The sequence below is a fragment of the Numida meleagris genome, chromosome 4, assembly GCF_002078875.1.
Source record: "Numida meleagris isolate 19003 breed g44 Domestic line chromosome 4, NumMel1.0, whole genome shotgun sequence".
NCBI classification, from domain to species: domain Eukaryota; kingdom Metazoa; phylum Chordata; class Aves; order Galliformes; family Numididae; genus Numida; species Numida meleagris.
Genome location: NC_034412.1, coordinates 59131774 through 59154062, shown reverse-complemented (window position 1 = coordinate 59154062; position 22289 = coordinate 59131774). Strand labels below are relative to the sequence as shown.

General features: G+C 38.6%; 1 protein-coding gene across 11 annotated transcripts in view; it reads left to right on the top strand.

Annotated features, from left to right (window-relative positions):
* ADAD1 (adenosine deaminase domain containing 1) overlaps positions 1-22289 on the top strand; it is a 66600-nt gene that overhangs the window by 3798 nt on the left and 40513 nt on the right. For 9 of the 11 annotated variants that reach the window (XM_021397180.1, XM_021397175.1, XM_021397178.1 and 6 more), the window contains exons 5-13: positions 290-415; positions 1251-1374; positions 1583-1753; positions 2212-2438; positions 3845-4082; positions 4564-4696; positions 5430-5557; positions 7420-7585; positions 10806-10872. In XM_021397180.1, the coding sequence (XP_021252855.1) occupies positions 290-415; positions 1251-1374; positions 1583-1753; positions 2212-2438; positions 3845-4082; positions 4564-4696; positions 5430-5543 (1133 nt within the window). In that variant the 3' untranslated portion in view covers positions 5544-5557; positions 7420-7585; positions 10806-10872. Of the gene's footprint in view, positions 1-289; positions 416-1250; positions 1375-1582; positions 1754-2211; positions 2439-3844; positions 4083-4563; positions 4697-5429; positions 5558-7419; positions 7586-10805; positions 10873-18290; positions 18488-22289 lie in introns of all 11 variants that reach the window. The other 2 variants (XM_021397173.1, XM_021397182.1) reach the window with 2 other exon arrangements.

The window sequence follows — 22289 nt, the reverse complement described above, 5'->3', positions numbered from 1 at the left end:
GATAGGAATAGATAAAGCGTTGCTGTTCTTCTTTGAAGTACCACGTCTGGTAGATGATCAAACTTTATCCATCTTCCTAGTTTATCTTGAATAGTAAAACCATAAAGTGTTAGCAGTATTCTTGTCTTTTACTTATTCACGTCTGCCTTTGTAATTGTCAGAAGCACAAAGTGTATGCTGATGGTAGTGCTTTTACTGTGTCTGTAGATTGATAATCTGCTTAGTGCTTGATGCTGCCTATTTTTCCCGTGCAAATTTGTGTCTTGCTGGCTTTTATTGTTTTGTTTAGAAGGACGACACCATATATATCAGAAATTTTCGCAAACAGTTGAAGGAGTATTTAACAGCCTGACTGCCAAAAATCCTGAGTACCAAAGCTGTGGCAATTCACTGGCTGCCTTCATCATTGAGAAAGGCAAGTCTGTTTTGGTACAGAATACTAGGGATTGAGCAAGCTAGTCTGTGTTCTGTGGGAGCCTTGATTCAGTGTGTTGCTGACCTTGCTAATAGACAGTAGCTGTTATTCTTTGACATACTGTTTGCTGATGACTCTATCATAAAAGTTAGGTGTGTTTCAGTATGCTGTCTTAAAGAGGAATCATAGAATAGAATCACCATGGTTGGAAAAGGCTTCTAAGATCATCCAATCCACCTATCACCAATATTTCCCACTAAACCATGTCCCTCAGTATAACATCTAGATGTTTCTTGAACACCTCCAGGGACGGTGACTCCACCACCTCCATGGGCAGCATGTTCCAGAGCTTGATCACTCTTGGAGAAGTATTTCCTGAAGTCCAACCTCAATCTGCCCTGGTGCAACTTGAGGCCATTCCCTCTAGTCCTGTTGCTAGTTACATGGGAGAAGAGGCTGACTCCCTACTTACATATATATATATACACCCCCAGGTCCGTTTCCTCTACACAGTCTTCCAGCCACTCTTCCCCAAGCCTGTAACATTGCCTGGGGTTCTTGTGGTCGAAGTGCAGGACCTGGGCTAGCATCTGTTTCCCTCTTTGAGACAGGTGAGATCCATCTGCAGACATCAGGCCAGGCGCAGAGTAAATTGCCCCATCGTCAAAGAAAACCAGAATTCTTGCGATAGCACCAGTAAGGCTGTATAGACCAGTAATTCCTACTCTGTCTCAGTTGTTTGGTCTTTCCTTTTTTTTAATTATTATTTTTTAATTGAACTTGTGTTTTGACTGACTGACCATTGTGTTTTATTGCATATATGTTTTCTTTTTAGGTGGAGAGCATAAAGTTGTAGCTCTAGGAACAGGAGACTGTAATTACAGCAATGATTGTTCACCTGAAGGAAGAGTGGTGCATGACAGCCATGCCATTGTTACTGCACGACGTTCTCTTCTCCGGTGAGGCTGTGTGTACAAGTTGTTACCAGTACTTTTGCAGCCAGTTCTTAGTTTTACTTTTCTGAGAGTAAATACGTTTGCATTTCTTTAGTGTGTCCCTTTGAGATTATTTTCGAATCAAACAGAACATCGTAAATGAAATGTGAATGTTCATGTATTTTTAATCAATTTAGTATCTCTTACACCTGTTGTCACCACTTTCTTTTAGATATTTTTATCAGCATCTCTTGCTGTTCTATGATGAAAATCCAGCACGCAGAGAGAAATCCCTCTTTTGCACAGCACCTGACTCTAAGCTGCTTACCCTTAAGCGGAATATAAGTATCTATCTCTATATGAATCAGCTGCCAAAAGGATCTGCTCTGATAAAAACACAGTTGTAAGTACCCAGGTATTCTCAGAGGTATTGTAATGGAAGGTTAATTAGTTTCAGTGACCAACTTGAGCGTGATAAATGTGCGTTGTTACGTGTTTATAAACAGTGGGGAAGCCTCTGCTGATTTTTTTTTCCATGTTTTGAAAGCATTAGTGTACAGAGTGGTGGTGGTAAGCATAATGTGTTCATGCATAAAACTTCTATGTGGGTTGTGGTTTCAGAATGTTACTTTATTAAAGATTATTCAATTACCTATTAACCCCTACTCTGAGATTGTGTTAATTTCCACACCGAGGAAGCAAATGCGGTAGCTTAATGTCATCCTTTGCACCACAGAGCTAGGCTATAGTCTTGAATTGTGTACACTGTGAAAAGTGTACGAAGTTGTTCTGCTTTGTAGAGGGAGGGGGGGAAAGATTTAATGAGGAAGACTTGTTTGAAATTTATTTTCTTGTCTTTAGATGTCTTAATCCCCATTCTCTAACTACTTGCCAAGCTGCTGAAGAACTGTGTCTCCATGTTGCTGTAGCAGGCAGGATTTATCTTTCTCATTGTTGTCCCTCTAAAACTGTAAGAGTAATCAGTATGTCAGCTAGTGACAAGTTAACCAAATGGGAAGTGGTTGGTGTTCAGGGAGCGCTGCTGAGTTACTTCATTGAACCAGTTTATATCAACACTATTCTTGTAGGTAAGCTTAATAAACTTCAGTGTTTTTTCTGTTTTCATCTTCAAGTTTGATTGTATTTTATAATAAAATTTAAAAAAAAAAGAACTGAATGAAGTTGTTTCTTAAAAGAACTGCAGCTGTTGTTTGTTTGTTTTCTGAAGAGCTGTGGAATGTTTTGTTTTCACTTACTGTGGAATTGCCCTAATGTAAAACTTACTTAGGCTCATTCTTTTGTCATTGTGTTTTTATTTAGCTTTTGTTTTATAACAAATGAAATGTTAAATATTGAGAAAATACCAAATAACTGTGATGAATGCTGTGTTAACTGTTAGGTCAGAGATGGTGTCTTCAGGGTGACAGTGTAGTCAGCTAACTGTAGAAATGAGTAGTGGTGGGAGAACTTTTCCAGTACAGCTGAAAACATGAAAATGCTCACTTTTGCCCCAGTGGAGCTTAACAACTCTGTGAGAGAGTCTTGGTGGTGGTTGTTGTGTTGTTTTTTTTTTAAACATTTGTTTTTTCACTACTTTGTATTGGTCATTGCAAATAGATGTCTTGTTGTAGAACAGAGATTATCAAGGTGATAATGAGTTCTCAGGGTTTTGTAGCATTCAAGAAGACAATGCTACTGTCAGGACTCCTCATTTCTTTGTGAGATGGAATTAATGAGTATTGTCTTGAAGATTTTAATCTCTGAGCACTTGTATTATGAGACTTAGTACACAAGTCTCTGAGTTCCCCAGACATTGAAGCTGTGGTGCAGAACGACTGCCTGATGGTTGTGAGGAAGTTTGGGCACTCTTACTTTAAAGAAGTGACACACAAGCTTCTCGAGCTCACTTAAGTGTTGTTTGAAGTAAGTAATAAAAATCTGTAACATGTTAAATAGAAGAGTAACGTATTTTATGAACGTTCCTCTACGATGCGAAGGACCAAAGTGTGTTCATTTGATAGATACTTCATGATCATTCCTTGAGAAGCTATGGACCAAATTAAGTTCATTTAAGGAGACAGTGAAAGTGTGTAATGGAAATCTGCAGTTTGTTAGTTTCTGCTGTAAAAGCCTGAGAACTTTTCTTGAGCAAGGTATATTTTAGTATGGACAAATGTTGAGTAAATTCACTAGAGTGCTTTCTGATCTAGAACATCAGAGTTCTGTTTTAATGGTGTCCTGGTGAAAAGTTAAAGAATAGTAATTACTTTGGAAAGGAGATGTCCAGTGAAAATAACAGTGCTTCTGTAGGAAAAGAGAAGGTCAAGTTTTTTCGTTTGCAAAACAAAAATACTGAAACTGATTTCTCAAGTGAAATTTTTGGGGAAAAAAAATGAATGTAACAACGATCAATGGAAACAGATGGGTTCTTGGCTGCTTTATTTATTGTTGGTTTGTTGATGTAATTACATGTGACTGGCTTTGTTTTTATTAGGAAATGGCAATTGCAAGAGTTTGAAAGGGTTAGAAATAGCTATAAGACAACGTATTGATGATGCACTCACATCAAAGCTTCCAGTGCTTTACGTGGTCAACAGATCTTTTACTTACTTGGTGAACACTGCGCGACCAATTCAAGTGAATGTGAAACAGAGTTCTCTTAGTTTGAATTGGATGTTGTCAGATGTGCAGCTGGAGGTTGTGGATGGGCTAAATGGAAAAGTCACTGAAAGGTCAGATTTTTTCTTTATTCTTTACATTTAAAGCGGTTAGCCTTGTTGTTCTGTGCATTTGAATATTTAGTTTTTAAGCTACGCGTAGAGGCTACAGTCTAATCCAAATGAGAGGGATTCTTTCTTGTGTTAAATGTATGTATCCTGTATTTAGACATGGTTTTAGAGATCTTTCAGTGACATACCAAAGTATGAATTAATATATCACGTGTTCTAGTGAATGCTTCTCAAAGTATATGCTACCAAGTAGCATCTAAGTTCAGATGAATTCCAGTCTGAAAACTGTGCTTGGTCATCTTATTTTAAATTCTCTCAGATGCTGACTTATATCAGCCTTGCTTATTCAGAGCAGAGATGACATCACGTGATTGAATTCACAAAGCACTGGGGCAAAAAAACCCACCCTGTAATGATCAAAGCAATATACCTGTAATGCATCTCTTACTGAGTTTTACTGTGCTGTTTGTTATTTTACCTGTAGTTCACCGTTCAAAAGTGGCTCTTCCATGGCAAGTCGCCTTTGTAAGGCAGCAATGCTTAGTCGTTTCAAACGCCTTGCTGAGCGAGCAAAACGAAATGATTTGCTTCAAGTTGCTACGTACCATGAAGCTAAGGTAAGCTAGAAAGGGAGAAAAAACAAAGACGGTATCTTAGTGGCTGCTCTCAACACTGGTTCAGTTGGCTGGGGTGACTTTCTGTGTTGCTTTCTAGATTCACGTGAGCAGGTAGATTCCCTTATTGCTTGTAATTTTTACCTGGGAACCTCTGAAATGGCTATTTTAAAGTAAAAAATCCGCAAAATCAATCTTGACGCAATTCCTCTGAAAACCTTCCACACTTTGGCTCAGGATAGAAAGGCTAAACATTTTTATCACATTAAGACTAGTTTCATACTGTAAAATTCTTCTTGTTTTTTTTTGAAAATCACAGTTTTAATTCCATTCGTACATAGGTAGATAATTTTTCTACCGTGAAGTATTTTTGTAAATTTCATATTAAGCTTTTTGAAGGCACCGTATACTTAGATCAGCATTGAATGACATTGACTGTTAATTTATCTTCTGTGTTAAAGATATTATTGGATCTGAAGAGATGTCACAAGACATACACATTGTATTTAACAGGGGAGTTCTCCCATTCCAATAAATTATTGATGTACAAAAGTAGTACGTTTTTAGATTCCAGAACATTTTCCATCCTGTCAACACTGAACGGAACGGTAAAATTTGTAGGCTTTACTTTCAACAAGGCTTGTTCTTATGCATGTTATATGATAGTGTTAAAGAATGCAGATCGCTGTAACCATTATACTTGAGATCTTTCAAGATCCTACTTTTTCTCCTTCAGGTCAAGTCTAATTTGTATCAAGAAGCTAAAAAGTTGCTGCGCAGCTACTTAGAGCAACATGGTTATGGATCCTGGATTGTGAAGTCTCCGCATATTGAGCAGTTCACTGAATGACTGCAAAATGGATTGTATGTGGAGTCAGTTTTCTTTTGGTAAAATATGTTACTAATTAGTAGAAAGTTTAGCTGTTAGTAAAATGTTTAACAGTTGGGTTCATGTTCACAGTGAGAAAATCATTGTTGAGCGTATGTGTCCAACCTGCTAGTCTTATAGTTTTGTTGCCCTCTTTTTTTTTGTTTAATAAAAAATGAAGTTTTGATGCTTACATTTACTATGTTACGTATCTTGCATGCAACACAAGAGAGCTGATTTTCACTCTGTGGCCCAGGTGAGATTAAAAGGTTGGACACCCTCTACATGTTGTAGAGCTTCCTACTGTCAACTTAAAGGAAGTTATTAAACTGACTGTAACACTGAAGTTTTTTCACGTGTAGGAGTATGTAACGGCAAAACAAAAAAACAAAACAGTCTGTTTTGTTTTGCCTCCCAGCATCACCTCGTTCCCTCCCCACCCCGTGGAGTTATTCATGTGCTTTTCCTGTTAATTTCCTGTGCCTCAATCTTTTCATATGCCTTTTTCATAACTATCTTTCTTTTTTGGAGAGAAATCAGTAAAAGTAGGACTTGTTTAATAAAAAGATAATTATGCCTATGTTAGAATTACTTTCAGAAAGCAATATTGACAATCTGTGCTTTCCCTGTAGGTGTCCTCTGTTAGAAATGTTTTGTGTTTAGCATGGATTCATCACATGGCTTGTAACTCACTACATACTGTTTGTGTCTGAATGCTTAAAGAGTGGTCTCTGTACTTGAAAATGTGAAACTGAATTATCGAGGTGTTACTCAGCTGTTTTGTGACAAGCACTCTTCACTACTGAGTTTAAAGCATTATGAAGATTTCAACGCTGTAAATAAGAGTAGTATGGTGTAGCACAGAAGTCACCAGTAACAAGGTTCCTTCCGTTTCTGGGGCTTCCTTAACAGATGCAGTTGTAGACTAGTTGGACACCTCCTCCCACAGACTACTTCATTGCTGTATTTGTTTGTCCTTGCAAAATTGTCTCTCTGTGGAATAATCTGAAAAGTGTTGCTTATTGAGGGGAAATTGCTTCCTTGTAAATTATCGTAATATTACAGTGACAGTTTGGTAACGTTTGGGTGTTTAACCATCATCGTTTTTCTCAGACTGTTTTGTGTGTTGTGAAGTACTCATGTATTGATGCTAGATCCAATGCTTTCTGTGCTTCGTGATTTTTTTGTATTTCATACAAGTTTGGGAAGCTGTTATGTCAAGTTTTTGTGTATTAGTAATAGTTGCATTTTGACTTCTTATTGTAAGATGGTTATAAAGCAAGAGTTGACAGTGTTTTTTCCTTAAACAGCTTTTTTTAACTAGCAAGTTGAATCTTCACTGGAGGCAACCTTACAGGAAAGTTGTTTTTTCATGATACTAAAACTTTATTACATGTTCTTGACAGTCTGTTAGTGTTTTATGTACTTCTGGACAGTTTCTGTATATGGATTTAGACCTTCTCTGGGACATGACCAAGGTGTTTTCTGTTGTTATTTAGAACCCTTAAATATGTACAAATAAGTGTTTTCTTTGTGTACTTGAGAAATTTTATTAATTGAACAGCAAACTAAAACTTCTGTGAAACTTCCACTGCTTTTTATATGGAGAGAGGTTCATTTGAATGAGAGCTGTTAAGGTGTATATGATAGCTGTATCCTTGAGACATCACTTGATAACAACAGCGTGGACTCAGTTTTTATATCTAGGCTGTTGGTTAATGAATTAGGAACAAATGAATAATGCATTCAGCTAGTAAATTAATGCATATGCTGTATCAGTTTTTCTCACCTACTTACATAGTTCCAAAATAAATGATTCTACACTTTTGCAAGTACTTACGATACTATCTCTGTTAAGGGAGAGCGGGTCCTGATAAATCCAAGTGTGTATCCAGCCTCCTGAGATACAAGATTGCTGTTGCTCCTCCTCGTATGAGGCTGAAGGCGTATTCCTGTCAGGCACATGCATGCAGAGCATGTGTATATAGCCCCTCTAGCCTGCCCAAGGCCTCAAAGACCGACAGGTAAGGGCACTATTATGAAGGCAGCACCACTATCCTTTGGTTAAGAGCTCAGCTGCTGCTCTCTCTGGCTGAGCAGGATGGAGATCTTCTGTTAAGAGCGTGTCTGTTTACAAGGTGCATTCCTCCAGCAACTAGGCTCAGACCATGTTTGCCCAGTAGCTGCCCCTGGTTTCTGGACCTGGAGGTAAAAGTCTCTGAGGCTAGAGCCCTACGTGAGTTGCTAGTACAGGCTGACGCGCACAGTCAGAGGCCAGGCCCCCACTTTCCAGCCCCTCTGTGTCCTCCCCTGGTCCCATAGCTCTTGACCCTAGAACTACTGGTGGTGGTGGTGTTCTAATACCCAGAATTGCCCCTTAGAGCTCTGCTCACAACTCTCTTGCTCCCGGGCCTCTTTGGCTACTCACCAGCTCATCCTGCTGGTGATCACACAGTTAGTTGCTCTGTGTATGCAGTGGCCCTCTGACTGTTAGCACTCAGAGCCCTGTACGTGATCATAGAGACAGAATGGAGAGCCCTCACCCAGAAATGTGTTAGCAAGGAATTATATGGGTCAGGACAAGACCAAACCAGACAAGTATGCTGACTAGCGTGCTATTTACGTGACTGACCCTTTGTATATCCTTATCCCTCAGTTTTGCACACTCATCTTCCCCAGGTCAGCTAAACACCTTTGTTTCCTCCTAAATATCCAGTTAAGTCCTGTGCAGTCCTCAGATGCTCATGCCCTTTATCCCAGTAACGGGTCCCCCCCTCTAGACCAGGCATGTCCAACCCACAGCCTGCCATCTGCCCTGCGCCATCGTGGCAGTGGCTCTTCCCCACTGAGGCCTGGCCTGGCCCTGGGCATGCTTCCCTCACATAGCAACGACCAAACTTACGTGTGCCATTAACACTGCTTCGGCTGAAACTAGCGCAAGGGGAGGGCGCAGCTCAGTGCTAACTCAAGTTACAGCAAATAAGGCATTTTGATACATTGGCTAAGAGCAGTCCTGTGAACAGTGAAGAATATGCAGCTGTGCTTTCCATTTTGATAAAGGAATTTCAGAATAGCTTTCAAGATGGCTGAAAAAATAGCTTTTTTTTTTCCTGTATATTTGCAACTCCATTTTCAGTCAATGTAAATACATTACCTGCAAATTTTCAAATGGGATGTATAGAGTTGTAATTGAATATTCAACTCAAAGACTTGATCGTGTCTTTTTACTAGGTTTTTATAAAATCTGTCTTACCAGAGAAAAATATGCCATGCTTCACAATCACACTGAATTCGTGTCATTGCTTTTTGGCAGTAGACACGTTTGTGAACAACTGTTTTTAAGAAAGATGTATAGGAAGAGTAAAATTTCTTTTAAAAATCTCTGATGAGCACTTTGACAACTTAGTAAGAATTGCAGCCAATTCTATTGAATCAGGCATTGATGCAGCAGTTTCACAAAAACAAGGACGAATATCCCACTGTTTTTATGGCTTTGTTTTAATTAAAAAAAAAAAAAGTATTAAAAAGTAAGTTTAGTTATATACATGAACCATATTAGGTATTTTATATGAGTCTCAAGACAATTCCTCTTCATGCAAGGCAGCCCAGGCAAGCTAAAATGTTGGACACCCATGGGTTAGAGCGTGGATGAGCATGGATGTGCAGCCGAGTATTGCACCTGGGATAGAGCAATGCCAGACACAGGCTCACCTGGGAGGCAAGTGGCTGGAGCAGCTCAGCAGAGAGGGACCTGGGGATGCTGGTGCCACCATGAGCCAGCAGTGTGTCCTGGCAGCCAAGGGGGCAGACAGTGTTGTGTGCATTAAGCACAGTGCAGCCAGTCAAAAGAGGCGATTCTCCTGCAATATTTAGCATTGATATGGCCTCACCTTGAATATCCCATGCAGTTCTAGGTACCACAGTATTAAGAGGATGTTAAGGTCCTTGAAAATGTCCCGAGGAGGGCAGCAAAGCTGAAGGCAATTTCCTATGAGGGGAGGCTGAGGACACTGGGTTTGTCAGCACTGGAGCAGGCTGTGAGGTGACCTCACTGCTCTCTGCAGCTCCCTGAGGAGGGAAAGCAAAGGAAGGTGCTGGGCTTTGATCCTAGCTAACAATGGGAGCAGCAAAAGTGTACCAGGGAGGTTCAGACTGAACGTTAGGAGGCATTTCTTTACTGTGAGGATGATCAAACTCAGGAACAGACTTCCTAGAGAGGCGTTTGGTGCCCCGGGCTTGTCAGTGTTTAGATGCTTGGACAGTGCCTTCAGTGATAGACTTCAGCTTCTGTTTAGCCCGGAAGAGGTCAGGCTGTTGGACTGGGTTATCTTTGTAGGTCTCTTCCAACTGAACAAAACTACTGTGTTGTATATACTTTTTAGGAAATGTGCACTCATGAAATATCAAAATATAAATAAGGATCTAGAAGGCCTCATGAGTACAAGCATCTGCAACACAAATAGCTTTTCTCCTATGGCTACGTTAACCAACTATATGTTTCAGCAGTCTTTGTAGTCAAGCCAATACTTCTCTGAAAAAGTAACTTGAACTTAGTGATGCTGGACAGGGTTCAGGCCAGACAGAAAATGTAGTTTTGGAAGTCCTCAGCAGAGCATGGTTACTGTACAAAAGTGATGTTACAGTTCCCAGAACTAACTCTAGAATTACCAAAACCATTTTCCAGGACTGTAAGCGACCTGCAACTCTCTCAGCTGCAGCCTGACTCCAAAGCAGTTTGTGCAGACAAAAAAACCGAGAACTTGTTTATAGTTTCATATTGCATATGTTTTATTCCTAAAACTGTTGGTGATTCCACCTTCCTTATGATTGTGGGATGAGAATCTCTTTATGATCTTTTTATTGTTTCTGAAGTACTGGACTGTTACTACCTTGCGCATACTGTTAAACACTTCTGTTTAGGGACTTCGAAAAGGTGTTGGTCTCTGTTTGATGCTATCGTATAGGCTCAATGCTGTTTCACCTTGTTTTAAAGGAGATTTTTTTTTTTTTGCTCCTTTTAAGAATTTAGAATTTATCACGTGAAAAGGAAAGTGTGTACAAAAGTGTAGCATTCTGTAAATACTGACAGGAGAAAGACATTTATGACAATTCTTTTTTGGTTTCTTATCTCGCTGTATTTAGGTCTTACTGTTACTACAGGCTGTCACTTGGAAAGCATCTGATTGAAAAGAGGGTGGGGCTGATCTCTGTGGCTAAGATGATTGACAGTCTTTTACTTTTCAGAGTCATCGTGGGTGGGGGCAAAGCGCTTCACTGTAGGAAGAGAAGTGGAGCAACAGATACCAACGCTGTAAGTATTTTCTCAGTTTTGGCAGAAAGTTATCATTAGGGCTTATTTTCTCTTCACAGCATTCAATAATACTGCTGTGTTTTCCATTGTTAGTCTGTTTTTAAGTATGACTCGAAATACTCCATACCACACCCACCAGCAAAACACATCAAAGGCTAAATGATAAAATGATAACTGTTGTAGTACGGCTTGCTTTCATCAATTACAATTTGCACTGCTAGCATTTAGTGGTGGTTTTGGGGTTGTAAAAGATGCTCTTCTTAGTTGTTTCCTTCTGCATAAATCTTAGAATGTCACATGACTGACTCCATCTTCATTTGAAGCACATTTCCGAGGTTCCACAAAAAGATTTTTGTGAATACTTAATGCAGTACGTGTTTGCTTGGATTTAAACAGTAATTATCAATTTTATGTCAGTCATTGATGGAAAGAACTGGCAATCTAAGTGTTCTGGGATGCTGGTAGCTAAGTTACTTGTATATTTATTATTTCAAGTCCTTAATTGTTTTAATTGTCTCTGGGTATTTTTGAGAACCACATATTTTACTTGCAGCATGGACAAAAATACGTCCTGCAAAAAGTATATGAGACTGTGTAGCTAAATAGAACGGGTCACAAAAAAGTTTGGTGACTTGGGATTCTTTTGGGTATTTTTTGGAGGGGCAAGTAATTTGGTACTTTTGCATTTGTTTTTGCAAGATACACCTTCTGCTGTATGCCAGCATAACCTGGTATTTTATATCAATTTTCAAAAGCTGGAAAGCCCTAGATTGTCTGCAAGTGTCTTGCTTTGAGTATGGTACCTGAACACTTGTATACTGGTCAATGTTGTTGCCTTTTTAATTATATTTATTTTTTAAGCAGACTAATGAGTCACTAGTGAAAGACAGTTTCATTTAAGAAGGAAGACTCTAAACATGATTTTCGTATGTTACTGAAATTTATTAAATGTCATCTAGAAGTGACTTTTAAAAATTCTTTAGGTAAATACTTGTCACTTTACTGACAAAGTGAGAATCAGTGAGTTTTCCAACGTACATTTTGAGCCCGTAGGGCTTACAGAAAGGATCAAATATGATCTTAGAACAGACGTCTTATCACCCGGACTAAGAGCATACAGTGGTCCAAAAATGGACAGCAGATTAGTTAGCCACGGGATAAAATATATAAATTATTTGTAATTAAATAATTAAATAAATAATATAGCAGTAACAATAAAAATGATCAGTTGCTTATTTTTTGCATAAATCTCAGAAAGTCGGTCAGTTCTTGGAGAAATTCAGGAACATTTTTCTCTTTGTTATCTTCACAGCGAATGTTGCATTCACCTTCTATGGGAATTTGATCCTGCAATACAGTAAATTTTGTTAATTGGTGATAGCTCTCTTGCCAGGTGGTTTTAGCATGTCTTTTAAAGAAAAGGTTCCTTAATATTTCAGATGGTTGTTTTTTGGTTTTTTTTGTCAGTTGGTAGGTGTTAAAGGATGGTACAATGAAGGAGGCTGCTTGTACGGGGATATAATGTATGTGAATGTAAAAATACTGAAAGCTAAATGCATTCACTTTCTATGATGAGTAATGCAGCAGAGACAAATCTTATTTTCTAGCCTGAGGAGAAGTTCTAAAACGATAAAGGGATCTCTGAGCCAAGGAATTTGTTTATGTAGGTTATCAAAGTGTACTTTGGTATTATTTGTTTTAGTGCTGGGTCCATAAGAGTCATGAATTTGTGGCACAGTTTTCTAAACTACTGCTTACGTAAATAATTGTTACCCTTCTAAAAACAGTGTAAGGTGACTTACATGATTTAGCAAAGAAAACAAATCTCATATTTCTCAAAATGTTGACTTGTATAGTTAGTGTGGCTCATAACTGCTTTAAAGTTTTGGATTTTCATGCAAATAGATGTTGTCAAGTAGTTTGACATTACAATAATTTTGTACGAAATGCTGTATTCTCAAGCAACCGTAACACAAAGACCTTAAGGCAAAAAAAAGTCTGGTTCTTTTTCATTATTGCTTAAACACGTTTGTTTTTAACTAACTGACCATAAAGATTACCTACCGTAAGTCTCTGGAGATTCTTTTTGATATTTTTAAGAGCATTTGGAACTTCTTGTTCAATTTTACTGTTATCTTCAATTTCTTTCTCCAGGGTGACCATTTCTTTCAGGTAACATTGCAGAGTTTGCTGGCTGCACTCCTAACACAGTCATCAAAGTCAATATATGTATATATATAGTACTTACATAAAACATTTTTCTGAAGAACACTGAATTTTTTTTTCTTAATTACCCATTGTTTTTATCCTTGTATGAGGAAGGCTTCCTTTTATACAGTATCTAGTTCATTTTTTTCCCTCAAAGTCATGTTATAAGATTCTACACTTGGCCTTAGTTCTGTGTTGGTTTCTTGTAGCTTTTGAAATGTAGATGATTTTTACAGGACATTTTAAACGATGGAATATCTCTTGGGAACATGAAACTACTGTATTAACTCTTAAACTCAGACTTATTTCCAGTTGTTGTGTGGAAGTCCTGTCTTAGGTTTTACTAGTAACCCTTTTCCTCCATTTTACAGTGGCAATCTTCACTTAATGTACTTTGGTTCCTTTATCTAATGCCTGTATCTGGTCTTGCAGTTGAATGTCAGAGAATCACAGAATGGCTTGGGTTGGAAGTGTCCTTAAAGACCATCTGGTTCCAACTCTCTGCCCTTGGCAGGGCTGCCACCCACTAGATCAGGCTGCCCAGGGCCCCATCCTGCCTGATCTTGAGTGTGGGTAAATAGCTTTACACATCACTCTTACAAGCTCTTTCAGGCACTTGGTGATAATATGCTATTAAATCAGCCTTACACATCTACATTTGAGCACTGGAGCTCTGAGATAGTTACATCTTGATCTTGCCAGCATATAAGAAAAATGACTCAGATAAGGAAGTGGTTGCAGAATCTGGTTTTAAATCTTTACTCAAACAAAATTACTGTTAAGGGAGAATTCTGTTGGATTAAAAACTTAATTGGAGGCTCAAAGTAGCTAACTTGCGTAAGTATCTTAACTACTTCTCAGTGACAGACAAATTGATAACTCTTGTTAGTTCCTTGCACACTAAATTTGAAAATTTGTACAGATCAGCAGCCTGTAGATGGTAAGCAGACTGTGATAATGCTGTACTTACAATGCTCCTTGACTCAGGTATGCAGTATTTTAGAAAAAAAAGAAACCACAGTGACAGTATTGCCATGGAACTAAATCTTACATACTTACTGAACACCATAAAATACGAATTTACAGCTAAGTATATCTAGGATGAGTTGGATAAATTTTACTTCTGGAAATAACTAGTTAGAGCATAACTGAGTTCCATTATTGATGGGATATGGGAGATTTGTAGCTTGTTAAACAGAACCAACTACTGTCTCCACATCTTGTTTTGATAAAATATGGGCATTTTCACGTGGATATTGCTGTATTTAAAAAATTTCTAACTCATTCTCAGAATTGTTATATTAGTGTTGATACAACAGTATTGTCTCCTGCAAATATTATATGACATTTAATTGATTCACAGAGCTTTTTGTGTGTGTGAATTGAACTGTATAGTAAGCAAGTGAATACGGAGGATTAGTTTTATATTTCGTATTGCACAGACCAAGAAAGTAATACCGTCTATTATTCTGTTAATGTTTGAGAATACAAATCAAAGGCAGAAGTGTATTTTAGGAAACCATTCTACCTTCACACTGAATTAAAACAGCTCAGATTTCCTTTCTGTCTTGTCCCTTCTGATAAGTGAATTGTTTTGGTCTAAATCAATAATACATCATTTTAAAGTAGCCATATCTTAGAAGTCCTTCTGAAAACAGAAGGCTTAAGCTCACCTGTGTCTTATTTGGTGTGTAGAGGTCTCGAGAAATCATCTGTAGAGAAAAGGGAGAAAAAGTTAATTTTTGAGGACAAGAATGCATAGAAAAAAATAAGTAGAAAACATTAACAGAAAAGAACTAATATAGGAAATCCATCCACTTACATTCTTGATTTTGTCCAGTATTTCTAAATCTTTTATTAATGTTGGAAGGATTTGCAGTTTTTCCGATGATAGAGATGCTCCATAAGCTGTAGTCATAAGCATTGCTACTGAAATACAGCCGAAGATCAGTACTTTGCACATCATGTCAGTGTCCTGATTGTCTGTATGCTACTATTCAAACTGTGATGTACAATGTGAGGTGATAAGTTGTCATTAAACTGTTTAGTATTTATACTCTTCTTTCTGAAGGGAAAAAGATGGGGGCGTCATGTAAAGAAGGTTTTTATTACACATTTTTTCATATGTTTTACCTGTATGGCAAGAATCATTACTTTTGTTTTTCCTCCCCAGTGACACTTTGGAATTTTTTTACAGCAAGAGGGATTTTACCTACATTCACTGGTGTAAGAGAAGCCCACACTCACTTTTGGCACTCACTCACTCTGTGTGCTTTTTGCATGAAACACTTTTTCCCTCTTGGGCTGTCCCACTCCCCCATAGAATATGCCATACAGTGTACTACTGACACACAAAATGTTCTAAAGATGTGTAAGTTAACGACTATGTCTACTGGTATATGTTTATCCTTCTACAAATCCTGTGGCATCATTTAAGCACAGAAGAAAGAAATACTCTCACTTCACTAATTGTTGTTTAAACAACAGGAAGAAAGTTGGCTTCCTGTCTGAAGGTGGTTTTACCTGTCATCGTTTGCAAAGACAGTTAAAAGCAGCTTAGGTGCATGGGTCAGTCTTTTATATGATAAAATGTGTATGAAAAAATAGTCCATCAAGATTCTTGGTGTTGGGATGTTTAACCAAGTTTTCTGTTACTATATATCTTAATGCCGTTCATTTTTCTTTGTGCATACCTTTCTCTTCTCTCCAGCTTAAAAAGCGAATGCACTGCTTTTAAAAATATTTACAGATTTTCTTACTGATAGCCAAACCACTGCATTTTGTGGTGTATGTTGCAGTAATGAAGTTGAGAGTCAGCAGTTGTTTGACCTTGGATTCTTGCTTAATATTGCTGCATTGTTTTTCTTTCCTGGTTCAAAGGTCTGTTCGCTGATAATCTTGGGAATGCTATGAGCAGTGTTTAAAAATCACAGTTTTCTTCCCTTTGAGCATAGTTCTGAGCCACATACTCCCCCTGCTGCCCAGAAATCTCTGTGTCAAAAATGTTTTTTCTGCTCATTGCGTTTTTTTCTGCTTAAGCCATGTACAATAAATTCAGGTTGTGTACACTGTTGTGTGTCTATGTTTTGTAGCATTCAGAGTGAGGAAGTCTGGGTGGGTGACTGCTTCATCATCCATTGCTATATGTGGAAACTAGATGTGGGAAGCTATTTTTAGGTTCTGACCATATAATATACGTGTACAGGGGGGGAGAACAGTTCTGTCCAGCTTCAGAATATGCTTTTGCTTGGATTAGATCAAATCCATTATTGTAATTGTTTTTATTAGTGTCTGTGTAACTGTCTGGAAACCATAAAACTGGTGTTAATCAGCAGTGTGATCCCAGTACCTGGAGAACTGTGCTTTCATTTCCTAGTTTTGAAATAAGCACTAACATTTAATGTGTACAGTCATACAGAAGTCTTAGTAGCTGTTGTAGCTTGCAATACATAGTAGAGGTGCGGTTTGCAACCTTTTCTGACACTGTGTCTTTTATCTCTTTATTCCTGATAGCAGTTGATTTCAAAGAGGAGTTATGGCTGCAAAGGTGAGCTGCTGAGCAATAGGTTATGAGTTTTTTCTCTGTGGTGCTTGTATAGTTTGGTCATTTTATTCAAGGATTTTAGTTTTTTGTTTAACGTACTTTGTACACAGTGTTAAGGAATATCTCAATACTGAGCACTAAATGCATCTTTATTGATAATGAAATTGGAATTACTGCTCACTACTTTCAATGCTATTCAGTCTTTGCTGTTCTATAATGTTATAGAGACTTCTCACCTGTTTGTAAAATAATCCCTGGAAATTCGCTTTGAAGCAGTGAATTTGAGATTCTGAATCTGAAGCCTCTCTGAAGTAGTTTTTAGCATTGATTAGAAGTTGCTCTACAATATTTGTGGATCAAGAGAGAGGAATGTTTATGTCTTGCTTGTTGTCATGGATTTTGTATACTTCTTGTGGTACTTGTGCCTAATATAAAGAAGAAGGGCTCATATTTTCTTCTGGAAATTAAAGGAAATGAAATAATGATCTCACTGACTAAACCTCTGGTATACATTATGCATGCCTTCAAAGTCTGGAAAAGTTTTTACATAGGATCTGACACTTCTCAGTTTTGGCTGTTATTTTTTTGTGAATCTCTAAACTGAAAGCTTGCCTTTTTTTTTTTTTTTTTTTTTTTCCCTTGCAAACTTGATGACAGGTGAGTTTTGGAGGGAAGTTTTGGTTTCATTGAGATATTAGACATTTTGTTCATCAAGGTGCTTGCCTCCTTTCTTCATCACCAGAACAAAGTGGCATTCAGCTCGAGTCATCATGTACAACATGTTTGGTATATTTTAGTTCATGTGCAGGAGTTTTTCAGACTCCTACTTCAGTAGCATGCTTTCACAAGATTACCGTCAATGAGAGTCATAGGAACCACAGTGAAGTTTGTATCTCTTGCGAAGGTGTTAACTATCAACTTGTGATCACAGACTGTTGTTGACTTAACTTTCTAAATGTTTTCCTGGCCCTTTTAAAAGAACTTTGAATAGCTGAGGTTATATTCACGCTTACAGATCTCATAGTTCTAAGCAACAACCCCTAGGAGAATGCCTTTAATATTCTGTTCATTAGGGAAACTGGTGTAAACGTGTTGAAGTAAAGATTTGGATAAAGAATTGAGTGAGAATGGTTCTTCATTTGATTTTAAACCATCAAAAAGAGCACCTTCTTTCCTTCTACAGCCTTTTCTCAATTTTTCTCCTCAGTCAAACTGCAGGTAGTGCTTCATGACCCGGCCTGCATTTGAGAAATGGAGAACTAATTCTATGAAAGGAGTTCAGTCAATAACAAAAGAATAGAGGCTTAAAAAATAATGGAACTGAAGCGTATTTTAGTACACCATGTAGAATGGAGCACTTCCTTCCAAAGTCCCTGGGGTCCTAACACTCAAAATCTCTAAGCTATTAGGGAGGTGGCTGACGTATTTCCTGTTGAGCAAGAACAACTTTAACAATATCAGTTACAACCAGTAATCTGTCTGTCCGTGTTGCAGCATGTTTTTAGTAGATACTAGGAGTAGAACAATTTTCAGATGAATACAAGGGGTTGCGGAATGTGTTAATACTTAAATACAGGAGTGAGTTGATGGCTGTGTTTATAATGAAAGATAAGAAAAGACAGGAGAAACCATGAAATGATTTTCTTGTATTTCTTGATTCTTGTAGGATTACAGTTTTCTGATTCACCAGTGCATGTGATAATGTCTTCACTGGGATATAAAGGATGAAGGAAAGTATCCTTTGGGTGGCTTGTGGGACAAGGACAAATGAAGTAAGGAGTGAGATAGGAAGCCAGAAGTTGCCATATTGGATTAGAACAGTGCAAGTACCCGCTGTATCAGGTGCAAAGAAGAACACCCAAAGTGAGTAATTCTTCAAGGAAAAGGTGAAACAATATTTCCTGCAAGAATGTCAGTTGTAACAACAACAACAAAAAAGCTTTTGTCTTTACGAATTTAACAGATCTGAAAATAATTGGCAATTGGGAATGTTTCCACAAAACCTATTTTGAAGTCATTTTTCACTGAAAGGATCAACATCAGGATGGACCAGAAACAGTTCTAATAGTTATAAACTAACCTTTCCTTCAGGAAAGTAAATTTCCAGATTTATTGTTGGTAGCAGTATGTTCTGATTGTTCATTTCTGTTGGTATATGAAACGCAGACAAACAAAGATGATGGTGATTGAGAATCCCCAGTGACTAGGAAAAAGCAAGAGCAACAACAGAAACAAAAGATGGATGAGCTAGAGTTTGGTCAGCATCACCAAATTCCTTGGTCTGATAGGAAATATGTGAAGCTGAATAGAAGTGGAGTCTTGCACCTGGAACAGAATAACCTCATGCAACAATACTGGCTGGGGACTGACTGGTTAGGGAGCTTCTTTGACATAAGCAAGCTGGGAGTCCTTGTGGGAAGTTGAGCAAGTCAGCACTGTGTTTCTAAGGTGTGTAGAATTGCTCTGTAGGGTCTCCCTTCTCAGAGACGCTTGAAAGCCTTCAGGCAGCTGGCCCTGGGTGACGCTGCTTGAGCAGCACAGTCGAACCAGATGGTCTCCAGAAATCACTTCCAACCTCAGCCATTCTGTGATGAAGATTAATGGCATACTGGCCTGCATTAAAGAGCTTAGTCAGGAAATCAAGGGAAGTGACCGTCCTGTGCTCCCCACCATTCTTCTGTGGCTGCATTTCAAGTCACGTGTTCTGGGCTCCCAGTACCGAAGAGACACTAACAAACTGAACAGAGTCTAGTGGCTCAGAGATAACACTGCAGTGGTTAAGAACCCATCATGTATGGGGAGCGGTTGAGGGAATTGAAGTTTCCGAGATTGATGGGAAAGTCATCTTCTCAGTCTCTAGAAGGAGATTATAGAGAGGATGGAGCGGGGCTCTTCTTGGGGACGTGCAACAGTCAGGAGGAACAGTCACAGGTTGCAGGCAGAGGAATTCTGGACTCATAATGGAAAAATACTCAACAGGAATGTGTTTGCACATGAATTATGGTTATCTAAGTGATAATCTAGATGGTTATCTGTGGGTGTTGTGAGATCATGGAATCATCATAGAATCATAGAATTGTTTGAATTGGAAGGGACTATTAAAAGTTATTCAGTCCAACTCTCCTGCAGTGAACAGGACACCTTCAGCTAGATCAAGTTGCTCAGAGCCCTGTCCAGCCTGACCTTGAATGTCTCCAGGGATTGGACATCCACCACATATCTGGGCAACCCCTGCCAGGGCCTTATCACTCTTACTGTAAAAAACTTCTTCCTTACGTTAAATTTAAATCTTCCCTCTTTTAGTTTGAAACCATTTTCTACTGTTCTATCACAGCAGCCCCTGGTGAAGAATCCGTCCCCTTCTTTCTTATAGCCTCCCTTTAGATACTGAAGGGCCACTCTCAGATCTCCCTGGAGACTTCTCCAGGCTGAATAGCCCCAGCTCTCTCAGCCTGTCCTTGTAGGGGAGGTAGAATCATAAAATCACTAAGGTTGGAAAAGAATTCCGAGATCATCCAGACCAACCATCCACCTACCACCAATATTTCCCCAGTAAACCATGTCCCTTAGTACCATATCTAAATGTTTCTTGAACACCTCCAGGGATGGTGGCTCAACCAGCCCCCTGGGCAGCCCATTCCAGTGCCTGACCACTCATTCAGAGAATTGCTAATATGCAACCTGAATCTCCTCTGGTGCAACTTAAGGCCATTCCATCTAGTCTTATTGCTGGTTACGCAGGAGAAGAGGCCAGTCTCCTTTCCACAGCCTCCTTTCAGACAGCTGTAAGAGAGCTTTTCATTTGTTTGATCCATGTAAAACTTCAAGCTGTTAGAAAGCATGATTTTATACAGCTTCAGGAGAAGATTTTACTGTGCCATGGTTTCCTAACCTTCTGGCAGGTACCCTGACATACTCTTGTCATGCAGTTATTGGGGAGGCATGTAGGCTCTTCTTTTGGCCTTTTTACATAAACAGTTGATGGTACTTTCTAATGATCCCACTGATGGGTTTTCCATGTATGCAGAATGGCCAGTAGATCAGCAGATGTCTGTCAGCAGATCTTCATGTCGCTGTGCAAAAATATGCATATGGCAAAGATACTTATGGGTGTCGGAGTTGCTACAGAGCTTTTTTAGACGAAGAATGTGAAATGACTAAGTCAGGCAATGGAAAAGGGTGAATGTTGCCCATTCTCATTTTCTTTTTTCTCGTTTAATTGTTGATCATAGTAAATATAATGCAGTTAGGGCATCACAATAAGAAGAGTGGCAGGAAAAATAAAATCTACTTTTCAGAAAATAGGGATGTTATGAACTATGGAGTCAGTGTTTCCATTGTAAGATACAGTTCAATTCAGGATGATTGCAAGATGTGAATGAGAAAATGAATTACTGTGATGGTTATAGTCTAATATATCTAGTAAGTAAAGTTGATTAACAAAGGGTAAAGATTGGAACTGCACCTAATGCAGGTTAAGATAGTATTCTGTATCTGCAGAGGAACTTGTTTAATTTTTGCAAGACTTCTGTTGGAATTTAAATGGATTCTTTATGTGTAAGCAGAATCTATCCTCAGTAGGTCTAGCATATGTTCACAAGAAAGATCAATCCATTTTTTTTCCCTTTGGAGCCAAATTGATTTTGTAAGAACAGTCTTCACAGTGAGTGTTGCCAATAACAAAACTTAAGTCACCAATTTCCTTTTAGTTGAATGTACCCCAAACCTTCTGAAAGTGTTCCCAGTACACCCACAAAACAATACAAGTGTTAACCTCTACTAGTTTTGTTTCACACTTCTTTTTAAGTGAAAATCTACGGAGACTGATACGAATGCACAGCTGATTAGACAGTTTAGTGAATTTGGCTCACTCATTTTTTTTGCATATAGATGAAAAACTGAACAGATCCTTCAAGTTCTCATTCTTTGTGATTTCCAGCAGGATTGTGTATTCTGGACCCATAGTATTTCTCTATTTAAGACAAAGGAAAGCCAAATGTGAGGTGTTATGAAGAAAGGAAATCAAATCGGAGCACTGTTGTTGAACGGTGTCACTGCGTGTTAACTGTTGCTGGTGCAGTGTGATAGGAAGGAGGTACAGAGTGAAAGTGTCCTGAATCATCTCTTTGTGGAGATTTTTTTCCTAAAGTTATTGTATAGTTACTCATTTTGATGTAAACCAACTCTTAAATACTAAGGTGATGTTTTAGGTACTGTGTATCCTTAGGAGTAAGCATTGGTGTCATATAAGCTGTTTGGCAAGCAATAAAATAGCCTTGGTGGACTTAAGGCAAGGAAATTCTTTATTATGGCTGCAAAGAAACTCAGATCTGGCAAACACAGTATGTAGCTCATTGGTACAATACTTGTTTTCTGTGTGGATTGAGGAAGGTCTCTTAAGGGGTAAGGACTCTGCCTGTCTGGGCAATGTGTGCCAGTGCTCCATCACCAACACAGTACAGAAGTACTCCCTGATAATTAGATGGTGATCCAGTTCATGTCTATTGCTTCCTGTTCTGTCACCGAGCAGCACTGAAAATAGCATGGCTCTGTCCTCTTATGTAGTGAGAGGCAATTGGTGTATGAGTCTCTTCTGAAGTTCTAAGAACTGGGTAGGTGCACCTGAGTGCAAGAGGATGTTCAGAAGTTTGTAACTACATGATTA